Source organism: Lepisma saccharinum, chromosome 29 (genome assembly GCF_977018435.1).
Source record: "Lepisma saccharinum chromosome 29, izLepSacc3.1, whole genome shotgun sequence".
Classification (NCBI taxonomy): Eukaryota; Metazoa; Arthropoda; class Insecta; order Zygentoma; family Lepismatidae; genus Lepisma; species Lepisma saccharinum.
Genome location: NC_139257.1, coordinates 40923150 through 40944051, shown reverse-complemented (window position 1 = coordinate 40944051; position 20902 = coordinate 40923150). Strand labels below are relative to the sequence as shown.

Below are 20902 nucleotides of genomic sequence, written 5' to 3'. Positions count from 1 at the left end.
CAATAACACAAACAAGTAACTGCAAGTAACCAAGAATAACACTCTTGCGCACAGTACGAAATTAACACGCTCTTGGTTTACATTGCTCGCCACTATATTTACAACTCTGTCTTCATCTAGTCGCGAAGGAACAAAAAACTCGAGCTCGGAGATTTCGGATTGCAAGGAAGCTCACGAACACTATTGACTTTTAACGGTTTCTTCTACAGCGTAATCTTGATACAGTGTTGCACATTCAAAACCTCCAAACGATCCCCATCGGCACAAAACTCTTTCAAGGATATAAACTTAAGCAGGACGTTACTGGTCAAAACTATGATTAAAATGTTTTATTATCTGTGGCTCTTAACATCGTTTCTAAAGCGTATTTTTTTGTGTATATAAGAGCAGAACTTGGATGAATTACAGAAGAACTTTTGCGTTTTGCAATATTTATATAAATGTCTGCATATGTCTATAAAAATAAGCGGGCATTACAGGCCGCAAATGTCGGCATCTCCGTCAGCGCCGCCCGCCACGCTTCTCCCGATCTCTCGGCTGCAGATCGAAATGAACGCACGGTATATATATATATATATATATATAATGGATAAAAGCAAGGAGGGCCAAAAAGGCTAAGTAAAAATCAAATAAGGTAAAAGGAAACGCTCACCGGACAGTAGGAAAATTCAAAATTTTCGCTAATTTATAGCATCATCGGTGTGAGAAGAAACAGAAGACGGAACCGGAAGTTGGGGTCCTGCAGAGTTGCCAGGTCCCCATTGAAGAAGAAGCGGTGCGTAGAACAAAAAAAACACTGTTTCGTCACCAGGCTCGTCGTAAACTGTGAGTGTGTAGGATGAGTTGGGAGGGAGGGCAGGAGGGTGGGTGAGGGTTGGGCATTACTGGGTGGCCTTGTTCAGGCCAGGTGGAGTGGTTGCACTCATGGCCGATATATAGGCCCTCTCCCATCTTTTGCGAACAGAGGTGTTGGCTGGTTGGGGTAGGAGGTGGATGATTGCTACCCGGAAGCAGTCGTTGAAACTGATGTTGTGGTGGTTGGTGTGGACGGCGACAGTGAAGTCCAGGTTGTGGGTGGAGGAGCGGTGGTTATTGATGCGGAGGTAGAGGGCCGTTGATGTTTCCCCCAGGTAAAAATCACCACAGATGTTGCAGGTGAGGATGTAGATAAGGTTTGAGGCATGGCAGGTCCCTTTGGGATGGAGGGTAAATTTGCCAGTGGCCGTGTGCACCTGGAGGGTGTGAGAAGTGATGAGGATGGGACAGGTCTTGCACCTGGGTCGGTTGCATTTATGGGCAGGGGGGTGTTGGATGTGTGGTGAAGGAGTGTTGTGGACCAGGATGTTTTGGAGGTTAGGGGGCCGTTTGAAAACCACCCTGGGTTTGTCGGGAAATATGTTTTTGGTTTCGGGATCACTGTGGAGGATTGGGAGAAGACTCACAGTTTACGACGAGCCTGGTGACGAAACAGTGTTTTTTTTGTTCTACGCACCGCTTCTTCTTCAATGGGGACCTGGCAACTCTGCAGGACCCCAACTTCCGGTTCCGTCTTCTGTTTCTTCTCACACCGATGATGCTATAAATTAGCGAAAATTTTGAATTTTCCTACTGCCCGGTGAGTGTTTCCTTTTACCTTATTTGATTTTTACTTAGCCCTTTTGGCCCTCCTTGCTTTTATCCATTATATATATATATATATATATATTTGAAAATTGAGGCACCACGAGAAAATTTTCATGCACCCTGTGTTTTTCTTCTTCTGAATATAATGTTTACTTAATTTTAACCAATACCGATAAAGTTTACTGATATTCAACCAATCCTTAATTAAAAAGCAAATGTTTTGTCAAAACCCTGCGAAGTTCATTCATCTTCTTAATTAATATATGGGCCATTTCATACCTTTTCAATCAACTGAGTATTGTTCACCCATAATTTATATAATGCTTAAGTAATCTTGACTTTTGTCAAGAACCACTATTTCCTTTCACCATATGTTATTGCTTTAAGATTAGCTCAAAACATCTTGAGAGGTTAAAGAAAGTGAAGCCAGGAAACATTAAAAACAAGAAATAAGTTGCAATCATGATGAACTCCACCACTCTTCTATATCTGGCTCGCATTTTCAAGATTTGGTGTTTATTTTTCAGGGTATCGCTGGAGTCGGGAGACTGCTCTTTGAAGCTATGAAAGGTGTATCTGGTCAATTCCATGCATGGAGTGAGTCGTTCCTGCCATTTCTCCTACATGCCTTGAATGGTGAGGTTGTGCCTCAGAAATTGCTGTATGAAGCTTTAACCCATACAGTTAATTCCCTTGCCAGTTACATAAAGCCAAGGAACATCGAACTGTTTTGGAAAGCATCACACGTAAGTACTATTTACACACAGATTTGTTATTTCAATTATTTGGGATGGACTGATATGAAGTTTTTGGCCGATACTGATAACCAATATTCTACCGATCTGATATAAAATTCAAAATGCCCCTTGGAGAACCAGATTGGTTCATTAATATATGTATGTTACCAAATTACTGCAATGCAAAAGAATCTCCATATTTAGATATTAATTTTAAAAACTAGGGCATGCAGATTATATGTTTATATCCAGAAAACGTTTGACAAAATTTCAGCATATTGCACATGATTTTGAGGTAGTTATAGGTAGGGGTGTGCGGGACAGAATTTTTTGGGTCGGGATGGGATCGGGATGGAAATTTGTTTAAATCCCAACTTTCAGGACAGGAAAAATTTGCAACTTCCCGACAAAGTCTGGAAATTTCGAACGTTTCCCATCCATTTGGATGGGAAATGTTCGAAATTTCCCGAAGCTCTGGATATCTCAAATTCTACACGTCATTTTCACTTTAAGTGATTGTTTTTGTATTTCTGGAATAAAAGCTAACAATATCCGATAAGTTCCAGAAACTTACAATGCAGATAACACCGAGAATTAACAACTTTTTAAAATGACCATTCGGTATTTCCCGACTACTCAGGATCCCGGAAAGTTGGGAAGTCATTTCCCGAAGTTGGGATCGAGACTGGAAATTTTTTTCCCGATCCTGACTTTTCGGGATCCTGCACATCCCTAGTTATAGATATTTCAGATTGGTAATTTTTGCCAATACACTGATATGCCTATATTGGCTAATAGCAATCGAGTACTGATTAATCTCTCCTCTGATTAACCTCTCCTATCTCTAGTAATTATCAATGAAGGAATTGAAATAATTGATGTCATTCCGATGCAGCTTAATTAGTTGAGTTTCTCTACAAGTTATGTTTTGCAATCAGTTTTTATCTATTAGAGATATTGTGTGGCTTGAGTGCTGAAGGCAGTGGGCAATCATATGCATTGTTAATACAAGGCAGCTATGAAGCAGTTTTTAATCAAGTTACTTTTTAGCCATTTTTCATTTCCATTTTTAACTTTGTTACTGTTTTAATGTGATTTTATTGGAGAACACGGAAAATGGATCCAGCGAGAGACCTGAAATGTCGGTTTTAGAAAGAACCTTAGAAGCCACACATAAGTAAAAACTGTATTTTATCACTAAGTAGCTGATTACGTGGGATTGCTCGGGTATTTATTTATGCCAATCCTCTATTAAAGTTGTCCGTGGGAGAAACATTGTGATCTTAAATTGATCACTTTAAATTGAAATATTTTGGCAACAAGGTGCCCTATAGAAGTGATTCGGATGGCGTTGGAAAGGGCTTGAAGGGCTCTTTCACACGAGGTACAGGGTGCCTATGCCAGGGTAAAATGCAGTTGAAGGTGGTGTAAAGAAAATTTTGGTAGCCATTTTCTCAAAAACAGGTCTTCATTTTTTTAAAAAAATTACCTGTCATAAATACACTTATTACTCAGTAAGCAGACAAAATTTAAAAAAGGGACGTCAATGTGATCCGAGTTATGTTAGGTTAGGATAGGGTAAAGTAGGTTACGGAATGAATGATAACGATTTTGATAGACAAATCCCTAATATTCAAAAAATATTGTGTGAATTAATGTATACTGCTTTTCCGGATTCTCTGGAGTAGTGACGCGCATAGGGGAAAGCTTGTGGGCGGGGCCAGACTAGGTGGGGAAGGGTGCCTGATGAAAACAACGAAGTGCTGCGCGGTGTAACGGCCGTAAAGCAAAATGCTTTCTGCTGCCAATTTCTTCTTTTATTCTTAACAATGGCCAGTGTATTGTTTTACACAAATAACAAATAATATTGCATGTTTATTTGTCTTTTGATGCTACGAAGAACAAAAAAAATTAAAACAAATTTAAACATACATTTTCAAAAAACATGCAAATAACCACAAACTATGAAACATCATGTATCAAAATGTGTTTTAAACAAGTCTGAAAAACATGTTTAAAACACTTTGTTTTAAATGTTTTAAACATTTGTAAAAAAGCAAAGCCATGTGTTTTAAACTTTTCAAATAAGTTGTTCTTGAACACATTCAAAACTATGAGGCACTCTCCAGAATGCAGAGTTCCCCTAGACTTGCGAGCTGACATGTTTACTACATAACTACTTGACCGCGAATGATCAGTCGAGTCCCTCCCTCCCGTGGATGCCCCTCCCCTCCGCACGTTCATTGGACGAGGCGCACACCCTTCAACATGCGCACAGAACGTGTTCACGTTCTCTTACTCCAGAGAATCCTGGAAAGGAATATACATGAATATGATTTTTAAATTCCTGTTTATTACAAATACAGGGTGAGTCAAAACTTTGGTTCCGTAGGCAGCTCTGTTATTAGTACACATAGTGAAAATGAAAAGAGGGGAAAGTTGGTTGAAGTAGGTGAGTTTGAATCTAAAGTGCTTGAATTTCAACATAACATGCACCGTTCAGGATGTACACTGGTACGACCCTTATTGGTAACCAAAAATGCCACATAGCCTACTGAACATGCTAGGAATACAAAATTAAAATTTTGGTAATATTTAGAGGCACATATTTTTGGTAAATAAAAAAGCAAAATTTCGGTACAAAAACAGTCAATTTTGGTTTCAAAAGTGGTAAATAAAATGAAATTTCGCTCTTGTAGCGGTGAAAAAGCGGTATATAAAATTACATTTTGGTTTTAAAAATGTGAATATAATCTCAAATTTAATTTAAAAACTGCACTTACTGCACAAAATAAACATATCCCTTCTAATAGCACATTAAATTATTACCAGGATATTAAGTTTATTCATGTATAAAGGGGTCCATTTTTGCTTCTCAAATATTTACAGCAGAATTAATCAATTTTCTGTGAAGTGCATAACTCACAGGATACTTCAGACTTCAGAAAGTGTCGCGTCTGTATATAATCGGTGCAATTTGCAGTTCATTTCGCATCATTTCGTGACAAAACAGGGTGGGAAAAGCACCTCACACCTTTCAGAAACATGAAAAATTAACATTACAATGTGTTATTCCACATTTCGTGTTTTTTGTTAAAAACGAAATATGCATGCCTCTAGTAATATTATATTAAATTGTTAAAATTAATGTTTTCAACAAATTTTCAGGAAACTTTGGATGCTTTTGTTAATGAGTGGAATAATGACCAGACTGAAACCAACGCAGAAAACATCTACTTGCTACTGAAGTTGCTGGAGCAAGTCATAAGTCACAAACAGGCTGTACACGTCACCCAACCTCTCCCATTGGTGCAAAAGCTAGTCAGCTTGCTGGAACAAAACTTTCCAAAAAATGTTTTTGAAATCCTCATTGATATTTCAGCACAGGTGTTTTTATTCTTGTCATCACAGCTAGTGCAGGAGCATCTAAGCCGTCTCTTAGATAAGGTATGTGGCTTGATGTTCAAGTTTTTTATGTTCGCTTTAGCCATTTAAGAATTAAGATTTAGCATGTTTACCTGTTCAAATTTTCATTACTTGCTTACAATGGAATCTCATCACACCAAGTTTGGGTTAAAAAGATAATAGAAAATTGAACATACTTTTCTGAAATTCCTTTAGTTTAATATTTTTTAATTAAAATAAGCTGTCATTGTAAAGAATTCAATATTTTAACTGCAATAATGGTGGGCTGTAAATTTAAAAGGGTCAACACTCAGGAAGTTGCTATCAGACGGTGAGCATGGCCCATGTTGATGTGTGGAGGGCCAAAATTGGTCGGTGCAGGGAGTGCTGTTGTGTATGTACAAGATTGAAATGAACACCATTTTGTTCCCTGCCATAAAACATGATTGCCGTGTGATTTTGGATCAAAATCCAGGTGGCCTGTGGCAAAAATGCACGAGAATGTCATCAGTACTTGCACGGAAGCCTGTAGCAACAATACCTAGCTGCATCTGATAGTTGGGTGCATTTCTTGAGGATGTTGGGATGTGTCAGTGAGAGCATGAGGAAAATTGCATCATGCTGGGTTCCCTATATTGTCATATTATTTTTTTTATTGGTGGTTGTTTTTACTTTTTAAGGCAGGGGAGCTGCTTATGGCTATTCAGAAGTAAACTCCTCGTCAGAGTTTCACAAACATCTTTTCTAAACGATAGAAAAAATGACTGCATAAACCCCATGGTGTTTAGAAACCACAACAATGAAGGGCTGCTTCTGAGTGGCCAATCCCTTTCCCTTCACTGGCTGGAGAGGGGACAATTAATCCTTTCCTCATAAGGGCAGAGAAGTGTTTGCAGTTGGTCATTTTAACTAAATAGAAATGGACCATATGTGCAAGGCTTACAAGAGTCATATGTAGTGTACACTGTGTTTCCTGCATGTGGAGGGGATGGGACATGTTTTTAACACTTGGCAGTTGTAATATTATCAGAATCTTCATGTGATGTCCTCCTATCTCTTCTACAGGTACTAGGCACTCCATATCCAGAGCTGATTTTCGGTTTTGCAGAAAAGCTGTTTGACCACCCTAGCTTCGAGGCATACATGGTTCCGCAGCTGTTGCAGTATTGTGACAAGTTGTTATGCACGTCGGTTGTTTTGCCAGCAAATTCGATGGATGTTTTCAGCTTCCTAACAAAGTTGATCCTGCACAAAGCTCCACTGTGCAGAACCGGCCTTGATTTGCAGCATTGGTCTCCATACATATTGGAATTTTCATTAGCTTTGAAGAGGTAGGTACAATATTGTTGTGTGAATTTGTTTGTTTGGTTGTAAAAAGTAAAGTGCTCCCCTGTGCTTTGCACCATGCCATGAAGGTGTATAGGGGGTGTGGAGTTAGGGCCCCACACTTTCTTGATCACGGCCGAAGTTGGGGGTGATGTGATAAGCACTATGCTCCTGGCTGTCTTTACCCCCAGAGTTTCCTCCATGTACTCATTTTATATGACTCTGGGTGGGTGCCGGAGCTGCTTGAACAGGTGGAAAAATCCTGGTTCTCCCCCGCCAGGGATTGAACCCAGGTTTCTCGCATGGTAGTCAGCTGCCCTAACGACTGAGCTACCGCGGCTATTAGTTTGTTTGGTTGTAAGTAAAGAAATTGCCAGAATCATGATTGCATCACCATTGGGAAAAAACATGAAATGTCAGTAAATTTAGTTAACTTTGCTGGGAATATTTACACAAAGGGAAATGTCACATATAAATCCAATTAAACCACATCACGACACATGTTTTAGAGTTGATCAAATAGGATTTCGAACCTCTGTACTGATCTGTTACCTTCATTGATTTCTAGTTGAACATGATTCAAACTTTAAATATTTTAAGAAAGGAGAGAAATGCTCAGGTTTTGCCAGACATGTAATACAGAACTAATATACAGGCCTCCCCCCGATGGCATAGTGGTAACATCGTTGCCTTGTAATCAAGGGGTCCCAGGTTCGATACCTGGTGGAACCAATTCAAACTCAAAAAAACTAATATACTTTTTTTTTTACCTGAAATCTTGAAACTGATTGCAAGTTCTAATAAGAAGAAAAGGCATAAGCTGGTGCAGGGCACAGCCAGCTGATAAGTAACAAACTATTTGCTAGGAGCTCTAATCTAAAAATTCCTAACGTACTGTTCTGCTCAGTTCTAATAATGGATATGTGGTTAAATTAGGAGGGCCAGGCTCAGAGCTCTTAGCAGTTAGTTTTATTGGCTGTTAGGAGCTGAATGTGCCCCGCACCAGACCCATAAACACACATACAAAAGAATCTAAAATGATTTGGAAACCTTTATTTCACCTGAGTACCAACAGTCAAGAAAATATTTAATTGAGACATTAACACCTCGTGATAAGTGATAGGAATATTATATAACAGAACACTTATCAATTGTGAGATTGTATTTCATTAACAAGAAACCATTAACCACAAACTAGATATTTACAGTACCATTGCATCTGAGGATGCTAACAAGAGGATTGTAAAACATTATCTTTTATAAAATAACTTCAGAATAGTTATAAATGTAGGAATATAAATTAGGAATTTAAAGGATTAATTAGTCCTATGTCTGTATGGGGATCTGTGGTTGTGAGGATAAAATTTTGGAGAGTGTGCATGTTATAATGTGGAAATATGATATTTTTTTTTAAGTCTAAAACATAAGAATGATGGATTTTACCAGTATTTTTCATTTTTTAAACACCAGAAAAGGTCGAACATTTGTATTTTATGCCAAATTTGCATTATTTTGTAGTTTTGAATGGATGAAAAATATGTTCGCAACATGTCAATGTGCAAAAAACATAAACTACCTCTCTCTCCCTCTCCCTCCCCCTCTCTCTATTCCTCCCCCTCTCTCTTCCTCCCCCTCTCCCTCTCTCTTCCTTCTTTCTTTCCCTATGAACATTTTTCAGTATTATTGCATTTGCAAAAAATGAAGGTGCCTATTTATAAGTCATTGGTAGTTCTCCCTTGACCCAGATGTCATGGTTATAAAGTAGGGATGTGCTGAAGCCGATTACAGATGTATGAAAATCGGCCGAAATTGACACATCGGAATTGTTCAAAAAACCGATATTTAAACCGGTACAGATTATACTAGAGTTTTTACCTTCTAATAAGTTTTATATTCTAGTTTTGTAAGATTTATTGAAAATTTGGTTATGATTCGTCATTATTGTAGAGTTTTTGTAATAAAATTATTGCAAACGCATTCAGAGGATCAACCTAACTATAAATCGAAAATAAAACAGTACATTGCTGAACCAGGATCTGCTGTTGTATTGGAAATTCAAAAATGAGTACCTATTCAAACCTGAAGCAAGTGTTGAGAAAATGCTTGGGCATACCTGCTGCATCAGTATTCAGTGATTGAGTGTTCAGTGTTGCTGAACAGATTTGAGATAAGAGAAGAAGTAGGTTACTTCCTGAAGTGCTTCCAAATCTCGCGTTTCTGAAGTTGAATCTGGCAGAACAGGAATTCATTTTGCATTTCAAATAACTGCTTGTGTACTAATGTTTAATCTCTTGAGAATCCATGTTCTTCTTAAAGGTTCACATAACATTTTGTAGATGCAAATGTACATTCGCATCTCTTGAGAATATATATGTATATACATATGATATGCAATAGAAATGTACATAGCAAATTTATTTTTGTCATGCAGAAAATAACATCCCATTTCTGTTTAATGATCTTATGTATCGGAATCGGTTAAATATCGGCATCGGTATCGTTTCCAAAAATTATCGGTGAGTACATCGGCATCGGTAAATTTTCAGCTTCGTCACATCCCTATTATAAACCATGGCAGTTAGGAGAGAATTCTGAATGTGATCTCTATTTCACCTTTCTCCCCATGCGAGCAGTTATCGTGAACTTTTTCTTTACAAAGGCATCTGCATGTCGGCAACTGCTCACACTGTACACCATCGCCCAATGTTTGAAATTACCTCCAGACGGCCTGAAATCCCAATACGTAATATGTAATTTCATTGGTTCAGATTTGACAAAAATAAGATTCTTTACTATATATTGTACGATATTAATTAGGAGAGCCCTTGTTGAATGACCATCCTAATTAGCACCGCCAAAAGAACACTAGGCTGAAACCCTTATCAATTAATTTATTGGACTATGTGTGACCCCTAAAAAACATACCTGTTGTAGTGGCCTGCAGTGTTGTTCTGCCTAGGGCTGTTGCGCACACACACACACACATGTGTTTCATAAACTCTTAATCATTTCTGCATTGTCCATCACCAAACTGTATTATAACCGTCTATCATAACTGTTCGGAAAAACTGAACTTTCCTCTCCCCGACTGCACTATATATTTCTGTACTTTAGTATTATACAGCCTACCTGATTTCAGACTGTCGGTTTTGTGGGAAAGCAAAAGAAACACTTATGGACATAATAGGAACACTGTATTTTTAGGTTAGGTTAGGGAAAAAGCATTAAATTGAGTGAGGGGAATATAATTTCACGTAGACAAATGAGGAGTCCGTATGATACTAAAGTACCTATATTTATTTTCCAATATCCTGTTGGTGGAAGTCTGAGGACAAGCACATTTAGTAAAATGCTGAGTTATCCCTAAACAGGAAACGAACTCAACAGAACCTCGACAGGCTATATACACCACAATATACCCAATAAGCAGTTTACGTAACCTTGAAATTTGAGAATTTTCTCTCTAAAGCCTAAAATTAAACACTTGAATTTTGCCTTGTCACCAAAGTATCACCAATGGCAACATTTTTTAAGGTTATCTAAACCCATTTTGTATATCTTTTGTCATATATATAATGTGTGTGTTCATTTTTCTTAACTTATTTTAGGCGACCTGCACAATTATCAGATGTCCAAAGCATTCCAGACTTACTTGTTAGTTTTACCAACACGACAGAATCATCATTTAGTAGTGAATTTGAACAGTTGTTATGCACAGCGGTATGTTTACCTCACGTCAAACCAATTGACAAGAAAATTGTGTTAAATAATTTAAGAAATATGATCCTCACATTGTGTGAGAACATCTTAAATTTAGACCCTGGACACATAAAGGATACAAGTGGAAGTAGTGATGCACAAGAAGAAACACAATCTAATTCTGGTGATGTGATATTGAAACAAAGCAAATTGCTATTTCTTCTGTGTCTTTTGGTGGAAACAGTGATTCATATGTACGAGGAAACAGATTTGCATGTTTTTATCGATCTGGAAACTATTACCGAAGTTGGATTGTTGTGTTCAAGTGTCCCACAATTGACCGTGTGTGCTCTTCGCATGGTGGATTTGTGTTTAAGTGCCGTTCACCTGAGACAAAAAAATGTTCTTACTGCAGACTTGTTAGAGGCATTGTACACCAAACTTGGTGATAAACTTTCGTCTCCTTTACATGAGGTAAGTCTTTACGATTACCATATTTGCCAGTGTATAAGACACACTTTTTCTTAAAAATATGTCTGAAATACAGGGTTGCATCTTTACGCCAATATTCAGCATTTTTTTTGTTGACCTTCATTTCTGGAAATTTTCTCTGTTCTGTAGGGATGGGACCGATTAATCGGTACTCTATCGGTATCGGCCGATATAGGCATATTGGTGTATCGGTTTATCGGTAAAATTACCGATTATTTTACCGATCCGATATATCAATAAATATCTGATAATTTAGTGCAAAATTCTGCTATTTTGTTGTAATTTTTATGGATAATCTCCATACCTACTTTCTAAAAAAGTAAATGTCTAAATATACAATTTCTTTTGTACTGCAGTCACCTCGAAACACACATTTAGTAAGGAGGTCAATGAACCTTTTAGGTTCTTCAAAGACCATTTCTAATTTTATATCGGATCGGTAGAATATCGGTTATCGGTATCGGTAGAATATCGGTTATCGGTATCAGTAAATTTTATATCAGTACTTTATCGGTATCGGTCAAAATTTCATATCGGCCCATCCCTACTGTTCTGAGGTAGACGATTTCTTTCTTCCTTCCTGGCGGTGTGTGACAGGGAAGATTCAAATGTTTTCTTTCCTAGTTAGATTAGATAAGTTATTTGTTCAAAGTTTTCCTTGATATCAGTGGCAGCCGATGGTTTCTCTTTGTGGGTGTGCATTTCAGCCTAGCCTCCAGAAGAAGTGTAGTACCATCCCTGTCAAATACTCACATCCATTTTTGTATACATAATGATTAGAGCCCAGATGTTCAGGCACTGAAAAGTATTAAAAATGGAAGGCAAAAAGGTATGTCGAAAAAAAAGGCAAGTCAAGTTTCAGAAAGAGGCAGTGAAAATTGAAGAGACATTAAAAATTAGGGATGGGACCAATTAATCGGTACTCTATCGGTATCGGCCGATATAGGCATATCGGTTTATCGGTAAAATTACCGATTATTTTACCGATCCGATATATCGATAAATATCTTATAATTTAGTGCAAAATTCTGCAATTTTGTTGTAATTTTTATGGATAATCTCCATGACCTTGTTTTTGAAAAAGTAAATGTCTAAATATTCAACTTCTTTTGCACTGCAGTCACCTTGAAACACACATTTATTAAGGAGATCGATGATCATTTCAGGTTCTTCAAGGACAATTTCTAATTTTATATCGGATCGGTAGAATATCGGTTATCGGTATCGGTAAATTTTATATCGGTACTTTATTGGTATCGGCCAAAATTTCATATCGGCCCATCCCTATTAAAAATTGATGAGAAGGACTTTCATTCTTCTTAAATCTTTAAAAATGTATTTAGAAATAATAACTTGAATAACAAGGGTTATTGAAAAACGAAATCAAATAGAAGAAGAGAAATATAATTTAAAAAATGCCTTTCCGGAATGACAAAAAAGGCAAAAATGTTTGAAAAAGGCAGCATAGGTGAAATAGGCAAAAAAGGCAACATAATGCCTTGTCGGAATGACAAAAGAGGCAAAAAAGGCAATAATGTTCGAAAAAAGTGGAATAGGCACAAAAAAAAGGCTGCATAAAGTATTGTTCAGAATGTTAAGAACCTTTGGATTGGTGTACTTTTGTATTCAATTTTTGTCTACCAGCGTCAGAAACGAATAGGCATTTTGCCTAAAATCCGCACTCTAATAATGATGCTAAATGTATTGGCAACCGAAGTTTTGACCACCTTTCACTGAAAATAGAGCTACGACAGAATTATGTTTCATGATTTTCTTTAACACTGATTTTTTTACAAATTTCAAATATTTTGGGCATTTTCCAGCCAATCATGAGAAGAGCGAATTCATTGTGCAATATGTAATTCAACATTTGATAACCTGACAGAATCCCTCAAAACATAGAAATACCGATCTACAATATCAATTCTATTGTCGATTTGCAAAATATTTCGTAAAAACTTCCTCCCCCACTCCTCTGATATTAATGAACAAGGAGAATAATAACATTGGCGTACACCAAAGAAGCCGATCCAACTACCACATGGAGGAAATCAATTGTAATCTATCTAGCTGTTGTTTATTTCTAGTGACAGACTGATCGAACCAAGCAAATCAAGCGAAATCAAAAGAATAATAAATCTTAAAGAAAGAAAATTACAGTACTCACTCAGTCCACACTGCTCTGCTTCGTACTTCAGAATTTTTCCTTCCCTTCCGCCGTATCCATATATTGCTGCAGTTGCTACAGGTTTTGTAGCTAACTTCCCTCCAAAAATTCAACAACATTAAATATTAAGTCTGCTTTCGCTATGTACAGTTTCCCTATTCATCAGAAATCAAACAGTTTACACTGAAACAGGAATGAGCTTTTGACAGTGCTAAACAATTTTGCAATACAGTAACAGCCACACACTGCAAAACAGCTGGTTGATTAATCTACGCTCCCTCCGCGCAGGTTGATAATTTGACTACTGTGCCACAGGAACGTTTTATTTTGGCCAAGGTGCACAAAGCAAAGGCAATACCAGACATGTTTAAAACACCAGTTTCGCTTTCAGTCGCCCACCTCCCCTTCTTCTTTCTTGCTCAGAACAGGATGAGAGGGACAATATACAATCGAAACTTCCCGTTTCTAAAAAAAAATCCCTCAATTTGCACTGATGCATGGGTTCCTTCGACTCCGTCACACCATCTCGAATGGAATGGGTTTGCATCACTACATTTGCTAACACATCAACTGCTGTGTTCATGGGGTTTCCTTATGATGCAGTCCCCAAGCCAGAGGACCCAATCAGGGTTCTCTACGCGACTGCTGCAAACAGCATCAGAGGGAACGAAACTATCATTGTGCGAGCGGGCCTTGGTCTACGCAAGTTGAAATCACTGGTTGCTCGCTTCTCCACCACCTCTCTTGGTGATGCGTGGGAACACTTGATGTTTTGAAGGAGACAGAGTTCAATGAATAAGTATAATAATAATGATTTGCAATACAGATTTATTTGGGTGTGCATGTGCGAATAGACAAAAGCTGCTACTGCTTGATATTACTTTATACTTGAAATACTGTAAATTAATTATAAATTCAGTGATAAAGCTTTTTCCTAAAAAATGTGTACAAAATAAGTATTATATGCCAGCAAACATGGTATTTTCAGTATTTTTTAGCATTTTAGAGATGAAGATTTCAGTAAAATATGAAAACAAAATATTTGCAAACTTTTTTTTTGTTTGCAAGTTGTTCTTCCTTTAAGTGTCTCGAAATAATAGTTTTACTTCCTTGTAAGGAATGTAACTTCATAGAAGTGGAATGTGTATTAAATGTTATTTGAGGAATTATGGCTAAAGGGTCTTTAATGCAGGAAAATCTATAATCTGAAAATTTTATAACCTTTTTATCAGAAACTCGTATAAAAGAGGAAACTGGAAGTTTTGAAATGAGAGTGCCACTGTATGTGAAAGTCATCTGGAAACAGCAGTTCCATCACATTTCTGTATTGAATTAACCATGAACTTTGCAAATTTTCCAATGTTCATTGTGTTAAACAAATAGCAATTGCCAAAATTGATGACTTTATACTTTGTTTTTCTTGTATGTATGCATTGCATTGCTTGCATTGTAGAATTATTTCCCTTGTAGTGTACAGTAGTTACAAGCATAAGAACGCAGTTTTGGGATAGATACCAGACAGATGTTCTAGTTTCATTTTGTGACTTGCCTTTACATCAGTAGTTTAAACCATCAAACAATGTTTTTTATCGAATTATTCAACTCTCTTGTAATTTATGAAAAATCAAGCTTTCATTTTGAGAGCGAAAGTTTTTGGGTAATATTTAATAGGGATGGGCTGATATGAAATTTTGGCCGATACCAATAAAGTAATGATATAAAATTTACCGATAACCGATATTCTACCGATCCGATATAAAATTAGAAATGGTCCTTGAAGAACCTGAAATGTTCACTGACCTCTTTAGTAAATGTGTGTTTCAAGGTGACTGCAGTGCAAGAGAAATTGCATATTTAGACATTTACTTTTTTAGAAAGTAGGGTATGGAGATTATCTATAAAAATTACAACAGAATGGCAGAATTTTGCACTAAATTATCAGATATATATATAGATATATCAATCAGTAAAATAATCTGTAATTTAACCGATACACGATATGCCTATATCAGGGCATGAAATTTCAAGTTTGAAGTCAGTCGCCGGACTCAAGTCTCTGGTCGCCACTGTTTTATATTGATAAATAATAAAAATATAAGCAATTATTAAAAATAACATGCCTTAGGAATTAATGTTTGTGTAGTGCTGTCGTTCTACACTGAAGTACCACTTATCAATCGCAGCTGCTGGGTCAAACACTGACAGAGGGGGGTCCATTTACGGAAACTGGGAGCAAATCATCCAGTGTCTCAGTCGTCAGAGAGTTCGTGTAAGTAGTCTTGAGTCTGTTGTGACACCTGAAACCTCTCTCGCATGAAGCTGTGCTCACTCGTAGAACAGCAGAAAATGTCAAAATCTGGAACAAACTTGGGAATCTTGCTGAACACTCCTCACTGTGTATCTTCTCCAGTGTCTGATTCAAAGTCAGAGAAGAAAACAAAAGTTTGTATTCTGTTGTCCACTCTGCTAACAGAACATCCATTTTTTCATTATAGAGGCTCGGGTTCAAGTACATGTAGGGCTTCTTTATTTCTTCTATCCCAAACTGAAGAATATTTTCTTTGGGAGGCCAACCCAAGGTGACGAAAACATGCAGAGATACAATCACATCTGTTGATATAGTAGATTGCAATCTTTCTGTGATGTACACCTTCGCGTTGTTAGTTACATTTCCTCTAACAGTCTGAAACTCTTGCTCTCCATTTTGAATGTTTGTGAGCTGCACGTCCCTGATCTTCCCTGAAATGGATACATGGTCCAAGAAATCTTGTTCACTAGGTCCAACATTAGATTCCAGGTCAGCCGAAACTGAAATACAGTGTTCAATTCTTATTTTCAGAGATGAAATCAAAAGATTCTTATTTTGTAGTGCCACGCTTAAAGGGTTCAATTTCCTGTAAAAATCCAAAAGGAATTACAGAAGCTTAACAAATTTAAATTGCTTCAAACTTTTCAGCAAACCCTTAGATTTAGCGCCATCATTGTCTTTTCTATGGAGCACCTGTTCCAAGATTGGTCACAACAGTTTTCCATGATTTCAAGAGATCTCTTACAGCACTTTCTTTATTGGCTAACCCCTTAATAGTGTGGATACCACTCAGTTTTAGAATTTCTTCTCCTATAACTTCTGCAATTTCTCTCAAGAGGTGAAGTCTTTAGCAGAGCCATGATAAAACTGAAAAATATTCCTAATCACGGAATCAAATGTTCTACGATATTTAACTCCAACACACCTAACTGCAAACGATGTGCAATGCAGTAAATAGTTATCATTTTATTACAAATAGCTTTCATTTGCCCAGCCAGTCCTGATTTGTGCCTGACCATATTTGCTGCACCATCAGTACCCAAGCCAACAATGTAATACTTGTTTCTGTATTTATTTGAACCTATTGCCTTATCAAAGTAATCAGTTATGGCTGTGAAGTAACCAGCAGAAGTAGAGTTTGTGAGCTCTATTACTCCTAAAAGGTTCTCTTTGATGTGACCATAATTTGCATCCACGTATCGAACATACGTACACATTTGCATGCTCGACTGATGATCTATCTGTGGATTCATCCATCAGAAGGCTGATGTATGTACTTTTCTTTATTTTCACCACTAGATCTAACATCAAAGTTTCAGCTATGAAATGAATAAATTCTCCTCATTGCTTTTTATTGCCATACTTAGGTAGAACACTCACACTTAATTTTCCTGCCAAACACAGCAGATCTACAAAGTCTTTAAATGGCTTCCCATGTTTAGCTACATAGTATGCTACATTAAATAAATTTGTAAGATGGGGTCGGCGTTGAGTGGACACGGGGTTTTCAATCGGCTCGATTGAGATGTTCGGGCATGTTTGACACACAGTTGAAACAACAAAATTTTAGTCGCCAGCCCCAAACATTTGGTCGCCAATGCCGACCTGGCGACCGGAAATTTCGTGCCCTCGCCTATATCGGCTGATACCGATAGAGTACCGATTAATCGGTCCCATCCCTATTATTTTGTGTATTGTGGAATTTTTAGTCTTAGCGAACGTAATTCATCCCCAATGAAAATGTTAACTAATACCTTCATGTCTTTTTTCAGGTTCGTCTATTAGTGGCACATATATTTTCATTATTTGAAGTGCAGCTGCCATTGTCATCAGAGGGGATGGAGAATCCGTCTGTATTTGAAATTTGTCTTGCTGCAGAAGCAGTACCCTTGACACTACACGAATACCGTGAGAAGTTGAAGTTTCTGCAGAAACTAGATTATGAATTTGTACAAACTAGCTTACCAGTAAATGGCATGTACAACAAGGTAAGTTTATTAAGGAATTGCATGTATGATATTTATTTTTCTTTCTACGTTTCGTAGGTAAGACTGGCAACTTGGACTAAATCTCTGCACTCTGGTTAATACATCTGGTTAAAGAGTTTGTGTGGTTCCGAATTGGTAGTACTCTTTGTTTTGGTGTGAGCAATCTGGGATTTGATCTCTGTGACAATTCTCAAATTACATCATGAGGATAGCTACACAGCTACCTGAAAGCCGGAAAACCTAAGCAAGTGGACACCATGTGCCACCCAGTAAGAATCTGTTTGTCAGGCATGGCCCCCAAAAGGGTCTTGCTACGAGGAGTTTAACAATAACATGTTCCAATATTACAGTGTGACTAGCACTACGTAAATTTTACATACATGAAGCAATCGATTTTCAACACAACCTCCATATCTTGAAACCAAAACGATGTTTCTTTGTGAACATTATTTTGTTTATTATCCTTATATTGGAGTTTTATTCTTCATTTTAGAATGTATAATCATGGTTTTATTAAACATAGAATATCTTAAAAGAATATCTTGATTGACAAGCCTGTGCGTACATTAAGAATGAAAGCGAAAAGTTCAAACAATAATAATAATCATAATGCTGTAAATGGCCTCTTTGATGGCGCAGTGGTAGCGTTGTCGCCTTGTAATCGAGGGGTCCCGGGTTCAATTCCCAGTGGAGGCACGTACTGGTTCGGATCACACTTTAAACTGTAGGTCTAGTTCCGATTAGCCTTACTGTGCATAAAGTGGACTTAAACACCAATTCAATCAATCAATAATGCTGTAAATAAGGAACGAATGTAATTTTAAAGTCTTACAAGAAAATAATGCATGCTTCTAAACTTTTTTTTTCCAAATCTAACTGTCCAAGTGGAATTTACAAATTTCAAAATTACGTGAAAGATTTTTCTTGTTTTACTAGAGCTACGTAAAATTGACGTACAGTGCACAACAAATCAAGTCGATCAGCGCTTGCACCCTTGTTACCACAGTGCTGCCTTACGTCCAACAGACTGCTAGAGACACTGCTAGGTGGAGGGGTGTGTAGGTGAGAGATGGGAGGTAGAGAAAGGAATCAGTGCACAACACGTAAATTTTACGTATACTAGTGTTAAAACCCAATTCCTTGCTAAACAGATGAAAATGTGAATCTCGCTATATCCACTTGTACATTCATTATGGTATACATTTTAATAATATCCGAGGGCTATTTTTTTTTCAACCTCCGGTGGTGCCGTCAGCTGGCCCGTGAAGCGCTAGGAAGCGAGGCGTCATACAGCGTGATTGGCATCCTCCCCTGCCACTACCACCACCAAGGTCAACGTTTCAGTTGAAGCTGAGCGACGAACCCGTACAGATGTATGCTACAATTGACTCTCCCGCGAAGTGCGAGGTGTGTTACTGGTTGACTTTATGGAGCCCGGGATCACAATCAGCGTGGCTGCATACTGTGAGACATTGTGCAGACTACGCAGAGCCATCCAGAACAAACTGAGAGGCATGCTGTCTTCGGGCATTGTCTTGCTTCATGACAATGCCCGACTGCATGTTGCTGGGTGAACCCAAGACCTTCTTCAACAATACCACTGGGAAGTGTTTGATCACTACTTCCCAGTCCTGGCACTGAGTGATTTCCACCTTTTCCTGGTGATGAAGAAGTGGTTGGGAGGAAGAGTTTCAGGACACCATGCAGACCTGTCTCGACAGACATCCAGCACCTTTTTTTGCAGAGGGTATTGGAAAGCTGGTGCTTCGGTACAATAAATGTCTGAATCTTCTTGATGATTACATTGAAAAGTAGATTATACGTGTACATAACTTTTGTCAAGAAAACCATTTTGCTATTCCATGTGGTTTTGATTTCATGCCCTATCGGAGGTTGACAAAAAAAATAGCCCTCGTACAACATTGTTTGTACCCGTACAGTAACTCTTTTTGTTTTTTTCTATCGTACCTAATGTACCTCAGTATGTGCACCTTTACTGACACGACAGACATCCAATGTATATTGAATTTATGGCCATGTGTTACCAGCACTATAGATGTCAGATTTTCAATAGCATCATGTGCAGCTCATCGTGGATTGAGAAAACATTGTACTAGTGTTGAGGGGTCTGCTTAAAATCTTGCCGTATTCTGGGTTTGAACCTGGGCCTGGATATTTTGAATATCCTTCATCCTTCATTTAATCTGATCATCATTTATACCCATTGCAAAAAAAAAAGTTTCTTAAATAAATGAAAATACTGAGCTCTGACAATCACTATCTGAGATAAGGCATTATTTATTAAGTATGGTCTACACTAACTTTCTGAATGTTTCATCAAGAGAAAGAAAGAAAGAAGCCCTTTTCCTCTCCTATATCTATGTGTGCGTGTCTCTCTCTCTCTCTCTCTCTCTCTCTCTCTCTCTCTCTCTCTCTCTCTCTCTCTCTCTCTCTCTCTCTCTCTCTCTCTCTGTCTCTGTCTCTGTCTCTCTCTCTGTCTCTCTCTCTGTCTCTCTCTCTCTCTGTCTCTCTCTCTCTCTCTCTCTCTCTCTCTCTCTCTCTCTCTCTCTCTCTCTCTCTCTCTCTCTCTCTCTCTCTCTCTCTCTCTCTCTCTCTCTCTCTCTCTCTCTCTCTCTCTCTCTCTCTCTCTCTCTCTCTCTCTCTCTCTCTCTCTCTCTGTCTCTCTCTCTCTCTGTCTCTCTCTCTCTCTCTCTCTCTCTCTCTCTCTCTCTCTCTCTCTCTCTCTCTCTGTCTCTGTCTCTGTCTCTCTCTCTGTCTCTCTCTCTGTCTCTCTCTCTGTCTCTGTCTCTCTTCTCTGCTCTCTCTCTCTCTCTCTCTCTCTCTCTCTCTCTCTCTGTCTCTCTCTCTCTCTTGTCTCTCTCTCTCCTCTGTCTCTCTCTCTCTGTCTCTCTCTCTCTCTCTGTCTCTCTCTCTCTCTCGTCTCTGTCTCTCTCTCTCTCCTCTCTCTCTCTCTCTCTGTCTCTGTCTCTCTCTGTCTCTCTCTCTCTCTCTGTCTCTCTCTCTCTCTCTCTGTCTCTGTCTCGCTCTCTCTCTGTCTCTCTCTCTCTGTCTCTCTCTCTCTCTCTCTCTCTCTCTCTCTCTGTCTCTCTCTCTCTCTCTCTCTCTCTCTCTCTCTCTTCTCTCTCTCTCTCTCTCT

At 38.1% G+C, this 20902-nt stretch overlaps 1 protein-coding gene across 1 annotated transcript in view; it reads left to right on the top strand.

Annotated features, from left to right (window-relative positions):
- The window catches only part of LOC145981347 (small subunit processome component 20 homolog), a 161734-nt gene that overhangs the window by 15870 nt on the left and 124962 nt on the right, over positions 1-20902 (top strand). The window contains exons 4-8 of the mRNA XM_083114575.1: positions 2151-2369; positions 5529-5807; positions 6831-7096; positions 10700-11264; positions 17530-17745. Coding sequence (XP_082970701.1) covers positions 2151-2369; positions 5529-5807; positions 6831-7096; positions 10700-11264; positions 17530-17745 — 1545 coding nt within the window. The remainder of the gene's footprint in view (positions 1-2150; positions 2370-5528; positions 5808-6830; positions 7097-10699; positions 11265-17529; positions 17746-20902) is intronic.